The 12259-nt window shown below is 50.1% G+C and overlaps 5 protein-coding genes across 5 annotated transcripts; 3 read left to right on the forward strand and 2 right to left on the reverse strand.

Moving 5' to 3' along the window:
• The first annotated feature begins 41 nt into the window (after positions 1-41).
• On the forward strand, positions 42-1818 carry F5B22DRAFT_558218 (tetratricopeptide). Its single transcript, XM_047973013.1, has 4 exons — positions 42-778; positions 842-1048; positions 1112-1255; positions 1310-1818. Exons 1-4 carry the CDS (start codon positions 401-403, stop codon positions 1547-1549), a joined length of 969 nt encoding a protein of 322 aa, XP_047825207.1. The 5' UTR covers positions 42-400; the 3' UTR covers positions 1550-1818.
• A 3833-nt stretch (positions 1819-5651) lies between these two features.
• F5B22DRAFT_558233 (uncharacterized protein) lies at positions 5652-8537 on the forward strand. The gene is made up of 3 exons (XM_047973014.1): positions 5652-5830; positions 5898-7554; positions 7614-8537. The coding sequence occupies exons 1-3, from the start codon at positions 5826-5828 to the stop codon at positions 8067-8069; spliced, it is 2118 nt and encodes a 705-aa protein (XP_047825208.1). The 5' UTR covers positions 5652-5825; the 3' UTR covers positions 8070-8537.
• Positions 8479-9893, reverse strand: F5B22DRAFT_558245 (uncharacterized protein). Its single transcript, XM_047973015.1, has one exon. It carries the CDS (start codon positions 9701-9703, stop codon positions 9005-9007), a length of 699 nt encoding a protein of 232 aa, XP_047825209.1. The 5' UTR covers positions 9704-9893; the 3' UTR covers positions 8479-9004.
• A 170-nt stretch (positions 9894-10063) lies between these two features.
• On the forward strand, positions 10064-11603 carry F5B22DRAFT_629959 (methyltransferase). Its single transcript, XM_047976511.1, has 2 exons — positions 10064-10551; positions 10756-11603. Exons 1-2 carry the CDS (start codon positions 10218-10220, stop codon positions 11568-11570), a joined length of 1149 nt encoding a protein of 382 aa, XP_047825210.1. The 5' UTR covers positions 10064-10217; the 3' UTR covers positions 11571-11603.
• A 53-nt stretch (positions 11604-11656) lies between these two features.
• Positions 11657-12115, reverse strand: F5B22DRAFT_558419 (uncharacterized protein). The gene has a single exon (XM_047973016.1). It carries the CDS (start codon positions 12022-12024, stop codon positions 11743-11745), a length of 282 nt encoding a protein of 93 aa, XP_047825211.1. The 5' UTR covers positions 12025-12115; the 3' UTR covers positions 11657-11742.
• Between the last annotated feature and the right edge of the window lie 144 nt (positions 12116-12259).

A 12259-nucleotide genomic window follows, 5' to 3' on the forward strand; every position in this document is an offset into this window, starting at 1 on the left:
GTACCTGTACATGGCGTTTAGATGGGTACATGCTTACCTACCTAACGCTGAGAAGGGTACCTGTCCGTACAGGAATATGGGGCTTTTGTTTCAACCTACAGCACGTACTGTGCTATAATACTAGTGCGACCCCCTAGCTACTTAAGTACCTATACATGGATAAGCTGGCAACACAAGCTTGGCCAAGGACAGGGTCTCAAGCCAAAGTAAAGGCGAACTGAGAGGTGATGTTGGTGATATGCTCAGCAGTCTTGAGCCCCTTCATTAACTTCCCAATCTCACCCCAAACCGATTGATATTGTTCAATATCATCCAGATAACCTATGAGGACCGCCATATAACCAGACTACCACGCCTACCTCTATCCGCTTGATCAGGGTGGCCTTCACGCGTATATGCAATGTCTTCTTCGCTCCTCCACCCTCCTAGCCATCTTCCGCCAGCTACAGCCTTGCGTCTATCACAGCAAGCTCCAAGCATCCTTGAGAAGTCTCCAGGTGCCATATCGACCTCTGTCCTCCAGTCTATGCTCTCAACTTCCGAGACACAAGAACTATGGATTGTTTACGAGAACCTCTTGCTCTCATGTCTTCGGACCGGTGACGATGAGTCCGCACATCAGTGTTTGGGCAGGCTCGTGAACAGATTTGGCAATGATAACGAACGGATCATGGCGTTAAAGGGCCTGCTCAAGGAGGCCACCGCTACGGATAATGCTACCCTCGAACTAGTCCTGCAAGAGTATGAACAGATTCTACAGGAAAATCCTTCAAATATAGTAAGTAAAACTAAGACCATTGATGCAATTTTGGAATATCAGGTACTGAGGCGTAATATCCAGCCTATAGCAAAAAGGCGTGCTGCGCTGTTGCGATCTATGGGTCGAGCATCGTCCGCCGTGAATGCTCTAAACTCACTGCTTGATATGTCTCCTACTGATGCGGAAGCGTGGGCCGAACTAGCCGACCTGTATCTAAATCAAGGATTATATTCACAAGCCATTTTCGCCCAAGAAGAAGTCCTCGTCCTACAGCCGAACGCCTGGAATGTATGTGATGTCCTACCGCTGGGTGACGGAGGTTCTGCTGTCATGCTAATATTGTGCTTTCAGGTACATGCCCGCTTGGGTGAAATGCTCCTTATGGCAGCCAAGATATCCGACACATCCAAACGACTTACGGAGGCCATGAAGCGATTTTGTCGAAGTATTGAGCTGTGTGATAACCATTTGAGAGGCTATTATGGCCTTAAACTGGTGTGTGGTTTTGCTCATGATGAGATTGCGACCAGTTGCTAACTTTACAGCAAGACTGTTCAGCAGCTGCTAAATGAGCCATCTTTGAAATCTTCAAAACAGACGGAATCGGAGGATTGGCCAGTTCCAACGCCTGGCACATTGCAAAAGCTCGATGAGGTGGCTACCGAGAAACTCGCAGAGATTGTTCGCCGTAATACAACTGGTGAGAAGGATTGGCAAGGTTATACTGAAGCGGAGATAACAGCAGCACGAGAGTTGCTTGAGTCGCGTTCCACCGGTACCATTAGGTGACGCTATAGTCGGCTTGATGCTGGCTGCTAACTGGACAAATCGTGTTTGCTAAGAGGACTCTCACCCTATGTCGCTGTACCCAGAACTGACTCATATCTGGGTTTGCCGTCTGGTTGGTCTACAAATAAGGCTTAAATTATGAATGCACAACAGCACCGGCATGCGCAGTGGCGTGCGTATTCACTTGTTGGAGCCCTATTCACGAATCCGAGCAAGCCAGTGGGACATTGGGCAGAAAACTGTTCTAGGGTAGAAGCTGCCTAGAAGCAGACCTAAGTTTCCGGTTCATCTACCTTTGTTTTCTTCGGGCACGTGGCTCCAGTGACAATCCTTAACCCAAGATTTCTCCGATGACCCCGATGCTACTGGCAGTAGCCGCAACATGTCTTACGATGCGTCGCGCAAGCATCGTATACCTGCCTATCTCCTTGTCTCATACAGGCAAACAGCTTGGTACTATGTAGTTGCTACGTAATCAAGATCGGAATCCACCTTGAATGTCTAGGAAAGACGGCTCTGGCCATACTTAGTAGTCCTATCACTGGTACCGCAAGGTGCCAAACACTGATGATCGACGAACATTACGGCCGCTATCCGCTTTAGTCGAGCGACATATACTGAGGCGATGGGACATCCTGTCTTGCTGGCAGCACATATTTCCATGTACTTTTATCGTTTGGTTAAAGGCATAGATGAGTTGTCGCGGTCCGAGCTCTTTTCCATGAGTTTCGTGCCGTCGGGTTTGTCTGCGCAGAATCGAATCAGGCAGGGATGTAAAAGAGACAAGGTGGCGTAACAAAGTATTTGTAGTAAACAATAGCCCAGCGAGCGAAGGTGCCTGGCTTCACAGCTGTTTCATTATAGTTATTCACTAATCATTCACCAGAGACCATGTTCTCGGCAGATGCTGTACGACTGAATTACCCTACCTACTTACAGCTACGTCTCGCAGGGCGCGATGACACCATGCCAAACATCCGAGATCGATCCGGGCTTTTACAATGCATGGGATATACTAGATGTCCTAATCTTACATGTACATGATAGGCCCTAAGAGCCCCTACAACAAATATCAAATATGCTGTTTCCAGACCGGATTTTGACTGATACGCACATCTCTGGTATTCAGCAAACGTTGGACGCAGACGGGGCTTTACCGGTCTTTGTTCTCAAGAGGTTGGCTCTTCCCTCTCCACTCGGACAGAGTAACGTATTATCTGGTGACCCCTCCGACCGTCTAGAACATTTGTGAAATTCTGAGGAGATGGCAAGGCAACCAAACGATGGGGCAGGCCAAGAATATCTACTGGCCAGAAGATGACGACCTGTCCATTCCACTTAATTACTAAGTAAGCACAGGTATGGGGGGGCCATTGAAGATGCAAGGGGTTTCGCTGCTGTTCATTTTTTCGGTGTAAGTGTCTGGGTTTGCTTGGTTGAGGCTCCTCTCTATCATTCTCTAGGTATGAACTAAATCAAAACCGAACCCAACGTGTGATTGCCTGGGACTCCCCTCTTTCTTACCCAGACATGCTGCATGATGAGTTCTTTCGGGTGGCAAACAGCTTGCAGATTGCAGAACCTGGACAATCGCATATAGATATATATATATATATATGTACTACGTGCGTATGGTACTACATATGTGCTTAAGTAGTTGCATCTGCGCTACCTCCTACGGCAATGATCCATGCAGCGGCGGTGTACCAAATCCTGCATCTACCGCTAGGGATGCTCCTCTCGCTGTGGTTGGCGGGCAGGTAAGTTGATAGTCTCACGGACAGCTTGTCGCGCAACTCTATCTCCTCCTCCTCCTCCCTCGGTCCAGTTCTGCAGTACCCATGCTCGAAGATTGTTAATTACTAGACTAGTTAGTCCGATTCTACTAACTGCCAAAAGCACCGCCTCTGAAACTGGTCTACAGTATCCCATGATCATATCTACATAGTGTACTTTACACTAAAATCCCTGCCGGCCAACAACTCACATTAGCCCACTTAACAATTGTCACTCTTCCCGCCCTACATAACGTGTTGCTTCGGCCTTGCTCGAAGTCTACAGGTAGACAGTCGACGGGTTAATCTCTGCCTCTATCTTTCGCCGTTGTCACCACGCCACATATCTGCACTCTGCCCGGTGTGCGTTTTCTTCTTCCTGGTGTTTCCTTTTCGGGTAATCAGCACTTTGGGTGTCGATATTGGTGTCAAACGCATCCCTATTGTCTCTTGTAAGTACGACGCTGAGTTCGTCCCCTGTCTTCCTATTATCTCAGCCATGCACCCATTGTGTTGGTACTTTGAGTACCTATCTGTGCCGAGCCATGCATCTCGGATCCTTTCAAATCGTGAGCTGCCCACAAGCACATTGGAATCTGCCCATGCTTGAACTATGGGGAAAACAACACCTAAGTAGTAGTGGGAATTACATTCGGAGTTTGTTTGGTTTAGTCCAGCCTCTTATTCGATGCAAGTGTATAGACGATAAGAGGTGCATCGTGATCCCAATCGAGGTCGGCTAGTGGTGATCCATACCTATTTACCTACTGTACATACATACATACATACATACCTACCTACAACATGCCTACAACATGCCTGCTCCATTTGTAAGTAGATGGACCGGGTGTTGTTGCGGCTTGGGCGATGCGACTGGGGACGCCTGGGAGACACTAGAGTTGGATGTTATGCCTTGGTTATGCCTTGGTTCTGTGAAAAGCTGGCCTCCGATTTGCCCACCCTGCGAGTCCCTCCCGCCGTCTTACCTACAGGATCCACCGCTCTTTGCGCAACTGCTCGATGATGCCCCTCTTATTAGTTGCATACACTACACCAAGCACCCTCGCTGACACGGGCTCGTGGCTGTTGTCTTAGGTAGTCTAACCTAGTGCCAGGTCCAGGTGCTCGCTCGTCCTTGTGTATATCTACCGGTCGATCCCCTCTGACTCGACCGCCGTCACCGATTCCTTCGTGTCCTGACACACAAGGGAAGAAAGGAGACGTGGGAGATTGAACTTCGCAGCGCACATCTGAGACCGCTTCCCCTCAAAGCCCTCCGCTCCCTTCTGCGGCTTCTAAGCCTCTGCGTGAAGGGATCGTGCAACAGTGTCTCTCCTCTCTACTACCTACACGTACCTCAGATCGCGCTTGATTTGGTACGGGGTACACCTTTGGTCGCTTACCGACGCCCTCGAAAGGACCCGAAAGGACCCAAGAGATCCGCCCACAGCTCAAGGGTGGAGGCCCGGTTAGTCGCATACATTCAGACTACCTACCCAAGGTACATACATAGCTACGGCTACCTGCATACCTGCGCCTGAGGCCCCGGGGCTGTCCAGGCTGTCCAGAGTGGTCACCACCACCTTCTTTCTAGGTCTCTTGCCTGCCCTGCTGTGCTGTGCTGCCGCCGCCGGGCATCTGGAGGTCACTAGTACAAGAAGCCAACCAAGCCCGCCCACCAAGCCCACCCAAACCCGCTGCCGGCTGGGCGCTACGCCCACCACCGCTGCTACCATTGCTGCTACCATTACTGGCACCAAGGTACCACCAGAGTACCACCTACTGCCACCCACTGCCACCTAACTCTTCCACTCCCCGCTCTCGCCCGCTCTGTCTCTGCTGCCAGAGAGGGCCTGGGACCGCCCGCAATCACTCCTCCCACTCCTCACTCGCTCGCCCTTCCACACACCGCGAGACTCGCAGCAACCCAACCCAATCCTACCCATTTTTTCCGCCCAACTCAACCACTTTGGCTTCGCTGAGCAAGGATCATCCACGCACCGCTCTGACTCCCAGCAACGAAACAAGAACTCGATAGAAGCCCTAGTTATTGTTATAAGAGTCTGGTGCCCTATTAGCCTCCAGTTTGTGAATTCAGCTGAATCCACACTCAAATTCCTGGGTTTCCTGCGTCGGCCAATTACTGCCACCATCAGTCACACTGCTGCTCTTCCCGCCATCCCTACCACAAAATTAGACTAGATAGACTTCGAATCTGCACACAGCACCCCGCCATCGGCTCAGTCTATCAATTGCCCTGCATTTCCAATTTTGAAAATATTCTCCTCAGGCACCAACATCTTGTTTTGGACAACCGTCCTATTGAGTTCGAATTGGATCATCGTAGCGGCTCGATCAAGGAAGTTATTGCTTCTACCTACCAGCATAACACAGCACAGCGTAACGCAACACAACGCATAATCTCTTCAGCAAGTCCCTGTACTCTACCATCCTCAACTTAGGTTATAAGTAAAGGACGTTGAGCCAGTTCTCCACATCCAATGTCGTAAGCCGCGACTCCCTTCGGTTCCCTCAATATCTGCAAAACACGGGATTAATATTCAGCGATCCAGGACATCCAGGACTCGCATTCGCATCCGTGCTACTCCTACTACCCACTCAAGCGACTATTACGACGACGACGAAGACCCTAGCAGGGAAAGCACCTCGTATGACGAAGACGAAGAAGACGACGGCTGGGAAGACGACGACTTAGCCGACTCTGACGACGAATTAGACCCCTCAGATTCTGCCTCTAGTCCAGCAAGACCCCGCCGGCCTGATAGTCGCCATCCACGCGAATCCTATCGACAGCAACATACACTCGCCCATCGACCATCATCTCACCACCGGGGCTCTCGCCCACCTGCAGACAGCCTGGATCCTGAATACTACGAATACGGCCGTGGCGGTGGGTATGGCCCACCAGCGGCCGGCTACTATGGCCGCGGCGGCCATCCACCTGGAGGTTATCCTCAAAGTCACGCTGGCGCTGGTGGTTATGGCTATGAGTCCCGTGTAGTTCCTTATGGGCCGTATGGTGCTAATAACCCATTTGCACCTACCCCAACTAGCGGTAATTATTTCGACCCTACTGCTCCGAATCACTGGGGCGGGCGGAATGAAATGATGCCATATGGCGCACACGGAAGCTTTTTCCCGGCTGGCTATCAAATGCCCGGCCATCTACAACAATACCATTGGCAGGCACCCCCACCTCCACCCACCGAAATTGCTCCACCAAGGACACCAAATCCTCCAGAACCTCCAAAGGAAGACCCTGAGAAGGAGGCCATGAAGAAGCAATTAGCTGAGATAAAGAAGGAGAATGAAAGGAGAGAAGCAGAAGCCAGACAAAAGGATCTCGAGGCACGTATTAGGGAAGAGGCTGAACAAGCGTTCACACGTAAGATGGAACAGATGCGGAGAGATGAAGAAGTTCGTGCGGAAGAGCGAAAGCTTGCACTGGAAAAGGCCAAAAAAGAGATAGAAGACGCGCGAAGAGAAGCTGATAAGGCAGCACGTGAAGCCATCGAGGCCGAGCGCAGAGCAGAGGCCGAGCGAGCTAAAAGAGAAGCCGAGGCTGTTGCCCGCGCTGAGAAAGAAGCACGTGAAAAGCTGGAAGCTGAGCGTAGAGCGGAGGCCGAGCGAGCAAAAAGAGAGGCGGAAGCACTCGCTCGCCTGGAACGGGATGCTCGTGACAGAATGGAGGCTGAGCGTAAGGCAGAGGCTGAACGTGCTAAGAGAGAGGCAGAGGCCATTGCTCGCATGGAACGTGAAGCACGCGACAGGTTGGAAGCGGAGCGCAAAGCTGCTGAAGAGAGACAAAAGAGAGAGGCAGAGGCGGCTGCCGCAGCTGAGGCAGCTGCTAAAGCCCGACTGGAAGCAGCTATCAAAGCCGAAGCAGAGGCTAAGGAAGCGGCCGCCAAGAAAGCCGCAGAAGATGCAGAATGGAGAAAGAACCTACAAGAGGAAGCTAAACTCAAGGCAGAAATGGAGGCTCGTAAAAAGATTGAGGACGAGAAAAAAGCAGCTGAGGAAGCCAAGGCTGCAGAGGACGCCAAGAAGAAGGCCGATGAGGCATTCAAAAAGCTAGCCCTTGAGGAAGCAAAGGTAAAGGCGGAAGAGCAAAACCGGAAATCTATGGGCAAGGACAAGGCACCAATACGCTTCAAAGACGCTGTTGGGAGGAAGTTCAGCTTCCCCTATCATATCTGTCAAACTTGGGGGGTGAGTTCCGAGATTGAGCTGTTTCTATTTAAATAACGACTAACAATTATATCATCTAGGGTATGGAAGATCTCATCAAGCAAGCCTTTCTGCATGTCGATGTGATTGGCCCTCATGTGCAGGCTGGTCATTACGATCTAATCGGACCCAACGGCGAGATCATTCTCCCACAAGTGTGGGATAAGGTGGTAGAACCTGACTGGCAAATCACTATGCAAATGTGGCCTATGGACCGACCAGGCATGGGCGGCCCCATGCGTCCCGGTATGCCTCCTGGTGCTGCCGGCCTTGCTGGTATGGCAGGGAGAATGCCTATGCAAGGTGGTGGAAGACCTGGTCCTCGACCACCTGGCGGTCCGCCAATACCACCGCCTCACCCTGGTGCCAGACCACCCCATCAGATGGGGGGTGGCTCAATGCCTCCTCACGTTGTCAATGTTAAACCTAAAAAGCCAGCCAAAGGTTCTCAAGGCGTATTATCATGGATGGTAGGCAAGCCTCCAAAGAGAAAGTAAGCGAATCCTTGAACAGATTTGTCTTTGAAATGCTGGCTAATCTTATGCTTGAAGGGCCAAGAAATAAATATTGGCTTCCATACGCTTTGGGGATTTGTTGGCATGATTTTATCAGCTTAAGATTTTGTTCCATTGCAAGCATGATTCGTAGCGTTCACATTCTTCTATTCATCTAGAGTACACGGGTCTTTTATCAAATTGCTTTCCTTGCCTAGCTGGTTTTGCATTATACCCCAGTCCGAGAGGATTCATTACGGACTTATAGCGACATTGGCGAATATTGGCGCTGGCAAGGCTTCTCGTTGTTAAAGAAAGAGATGTCCTTATTGTCACTCTGTTTGCTAATGCGGATCCCAATTTTGAACATGGGCTAGGATGAACTGTTGGACTTGCGCTTCACCTTAAGCCCAGTGACGTGTTACTGGACGAGATCAAGAGGGACGATTATATGAAAGGCATATGGGAATGGCGGCGGCAGCGGCGGTTCGCAGGCGTAAGCACAGGCGGCTATGAAGAAGTCCAGGCAGGGAGAGATTTGCGATTGGTATTTGGTCTAGAAAATTTTCCCTACGACTAGGTGTCCCTAACTGCTTCGGGTCACTTGCACTGATTTATTTGCGTTTTGTAAGATCCAAGAAAGTATACAGAAAAAAAATCGAATACTCTCAACTTGATAGAACTTGTTATTGTGCTCTAACGACTTTCTCTGCCGTGAGTCGTCTATATACCTATGTCGTGGTATACAATCTAAGAAGTAGAAAGGTGTATCTATATGAAGGTATATTGCGTTTTCGGGTACGTCAATGATGAAGTAAAGACGGATGTCTTGAGGCAATCCTTGAGTCGCTCGTGGTTTTCTTTAGTATGAGAGTTTTGTCCAAAACATCTAGTATTTAGTGTCAAGTTGATGACATTTCTAGATGCCGTTCATGGTACTACCCTAGAATTGTCCTCGCTCGCTCGACAAATGCTTCGATCATTATCGGCGCGATCTTGTCCGCGACGGCCGAGCTGACAGCCCCATATAGTGGATTCGCGAACTGGAAGCGAATGTTCAGGTTCACGTCACTCCACTCAGTTTGCTCGCCTCTGCCGTCTGATGCATTAGGGGTCACGGTCCACCGCGTCACTAGAGTCTTGAACACGCCCTCCTCGCCGCTGCGCCCACTCCCTATTGTCGAAGAAGGCGTAGCAGTTGGCTCATCTTTCAGACCGTACTTGGCCAGTATATCCGGCGCAATCCCACTACGCGCGCCGTCGCCGCTCAAAGCCTCCACGATGGACCCCGGCACGCAGAATACGCGGCTCGTGTAGGTCTGTTCTATACCACCCCAGCCAGCTGTAAGGTCGGCTCTAGTCGGCCAGTGACGACTGAACTCGGAGTCCTTGTGCGCCGTCCAGGACGTCACACGCGAAGAACTGCAGTATGGTAGGAAGGCGCTGTACCTGTCAATATCAGCTATTATGCTGTAGAGAGCGGCGTGGTTGTATGGGAGACGACGAGAGGCTGTGAGAGTTTGTGGCGGCACGGGCGCAGAGGCGAGAATGGAGCTGAGAAATGTTCGTCTCGAGTGTTGGACGGGAGACGAGGTAAACTGGTGTGGGCGCGGGAGGATGAGGCGGGTTGGTGGCATGGCGAAAAATGATTATTTTAAGTATTTTACATGTAGAGATCCTTCCGCGTGCTATAATGAATCCATTACAAAAATTAATTTAGAAACTGGTGTCGATGCACTCTAAGTTATTCTAACAATACAAATCGGCATGAGATTTATGTTCCTTGGAATTTATTCAAGTATTACGGCAACTGCGCGATCTGAGAAGTGACGTCCGATAAGCTTCTTAGTGCTACGAACAATTTAGGTAAGTGCAGTCTGCGCCAGCCACAAGGGTGTTCCTAGATCGGCCTGATCGACATCTGCTCAGCCATTTAGCGTACCAGCCACAGCCGAACCAACTTTAGGTAATCCCGTTTATTTTATTTTTTGACCGCCCGTGAATTTATTTCTCTCCCACTTCTCTCCGCTGGCACTCCTCTTCAGTTGTTCAAAACAACCTCGAGGATGTCAACCACCAACCATGCTCGGTAATTGAGAGCGAATGCCCGCATAGAGAAGAAGCGGTGTTGCATATCATATCTTATATATAATGACCGCTCCCACGACTACTGCAGTCGATGCGGCGTCCTCGCCGGAGCTTGACCTTGCGAAACAGACCTCTGCCTTGACTGTGCAAGAGACGATATCTGAGCCGGGCACTGAAGTACAAAATGCTCAGTTGCCCCCTCATCGCAGCCATGACCCGCAACACAACATGAAGCGGACCGATCCCTTCATGTTCGGCTCACGCTACTTGGAGGAGGGCGACGACGTCTTCGAGTTCAACGCATGGGATCATGTGGAGACTGACGATGCGTACAAGGAGTACTCTGAGCAGCAGTTTGCTATGCAGCGAGCATCGCCAGTCTCCGACTTTGACAAGAGTACGTATTGCATTCCTTGTCTACTAGTTTTCACGGGTCTTGGTGTCGTGATGATACCCAATTATGCATAGTTCATCTGATTACATCTGATGACAACTTACATCCAAATAGTCTTTCGCTCCCATCTGACTTATCACACCATTTCTTCATTTGCAAAACAAAAGAGCCTATTGTGTTAGACTTCTGCTAATATCAAGGCTTTAGACAGATTCAACTCGGACCCCGCGAGATTTTGGAATCTTTTCTATAAGAATAATACGGCCAACTTCTTCAAGAATCGCAAGTGGTTGCAGCAGGAATTCCCTGTGTTGGCCACAGTGACAACTGAAGATGCCGGCCCCAAAATCGTGCTAGAAGTCGGTGCTGGCGCTGGTAACACTGCTTTCCCCATTTTGGCCAATAATAAGAATCCCAAGCTGAAACTCCATGCTTGTGACTTCTCGAAGAAAGCCGTAGAAGTCATGCGTTCTCATGCCGAGTACAATAACGAGATGATGCAGGCCGATGTCTGGGACGTGGCTGGTGAAGAACTGCCACCCGGCGTGAAAGAAAGCACCGTAGACATCGTGTTGATGATCTTCATCTTCTCCGCCTTGTCACCCTTACAGTGGGAGCAAGCAGTACGGAATATTTACCGTGTGCTAAAACCGGGCGGAGAAGTTTGCTTTCGTGACTACGGTAGGGGTGATCTAGCCCAGGTTCGGTTCAAGAAAGGCCGTTACCTTGAAGAGAATTTCTATATTCGAGGCGATGGCACTCGTGTTTACTTCTTCAAGCAGGATGAACTTGCTCGGATATGGAGTGGCGTGTTGGGAACAGACACGCCCACCACTGAGAACGAGGTTGGATCAAGTGAAACCACGTCTGATCCCCTCCCGCAACAGCCATCTGCTGGGAAAGTAGATTCACAGCTGTTTGATATCGAAGAGCTTGGCGTTGACAGACGGATGCTTGTTAATAGAGCAAAGAAGCTTAAGATGTATCGTTGCTGGATGCAAGGTCGCTTTAGAAAGAAATAGACTAATTCCAATCAAACCCCATGCAAATGCCCAACTCGCACAAATAATTTTACCCACTACAATAATAGTATTGTCTACATTGGACAGTATAATACTCAATCATGATACTGCAATGTATTCCCTACCTACAACTCTTGATCCATGAAACATTTCATTTTTCTCGAAAACCCTATCACGCACCTAGAACCTCAACCAACCGTGCCCTATCCTCAGCGCCGAAACCAATAGAATCTAAATACCCATCAACGCCACCATACCGCACGTCAAGATGTTCGGAAACGCGCTGTATTAATTCGGGCGGACAGTCCCCCCACTCGGGGCTAAGGCCAATGTGCCTCATCTCAGCCACGCGCTCCTCGCGCTCAGGCTTCAGACCAGCCTGCGAGAGGAGATAGTCATGAGTTATGGCGTCCGTCGGCACGCGCAGGATGAGCAGGGTTAGGGCTATGATCATGCCTGTCCGGTCTTTGCCCTGCGTGCAGTGGACTAGGGTTGGGTTGGGAGTTTGCGTGGATGTTAGGATTTGGAGGGCCTGTGATAGAGGGAGGTTAGATGAAGATGGGTTGGGGTTTTGGGGGGGGGGGGGGGGGGGGGGGCCCAAACAACAAGAAACTAACACCGGAACGGAGACGGGTGTTTTTAGAAAAAAAAAAAAACAAAAAAGAAGTTTTTAAATTTCCAAGGGTATA

Source organism: Xylaria bambusicola (genome assembly GCF_022495145.1).
Source record: "Xylaria bambusicola strain CBS 139988 unplaced genomic scaffold F5B22scaffold_84, whole genome shotgun sequence".
Taxonomy (NCBI): domain Eukaryota; kingdom Fungi; phylum Ascomycota; class Sordariomycetes; order Xylariales; family Xylariaceae; genus Xylaria; species Xylaria bambusicola.

What these genes read in the sequence shown, in the direction of transcription:
- F5B22DRAFT_558218 (XM_047973013.1), top strand. Translation starts at nt 401, where the DNA reads ATGTCTTCTTCGCTCCTCCACCCTCCTAGCCATCTTCCGCCAGCTACA. An exon ending in AGGAAAATCCTTCAAATATA is followed by an intron (nt 779 to 841) that starts GTAAGTAAAACT and finishes CGTAATATCCAG; the next exon opens with CCTATAGCAAAAAGGCGTGC. An exon ending in GCTATTATGGCCTTAAACTG is followed by an intron (nt 1,256 to 1,309) that starts GTGTGTGGTTTT and finishes CTTTACAGCAAG; the next exon opens with ACTGTTCAGCAGCTGCTAAA.
- F5B22DRAFT_558233 (XM_047973014.1), top strand. An exon ending in ATATCTGTCAAACTTGGGGG is followed by an intron (nt 7,555 to 7,613) that starts GTGAGTTCCGAG and finishes TATATCATCTAG; the next exon opens with GGTATGGAAGATCTCATCAA.
- F5B22DRAFT_558245 (XM_047973015.1), bottom strand. Translation starts at nt 9,703, where the DNA reads ATGCCACCAACCCGCCTCATCCTCCCGCGCCCACACCAGTTTACCTCG.
- F5B22DRAFT_629959 (XM_047976511.1), top strand. Translation starts at nt 10,218, where the DNA reads ATGACCGCTCCCACGACTACTGCAGTCGATGCGGCGTCCTCGCCGGAG. An exon ending in AGTCTCCGACTTTGACAAGA is followed by an intron (nt 10,552 to 10,755) that starts GTACGTATTGCA and finishes TCAAGGCTTTAG; the next exon opens with ACAGATTCAACTCGGACCCC.
- F5B22DRAFT_558419 (XM_047973016.1), bottom strand. Translation starts at nt 12,024, where the DNA reads ATGATCATAGCCCTAACCCTGCTCATCCTGCGCGTGCCGACGGACGCC.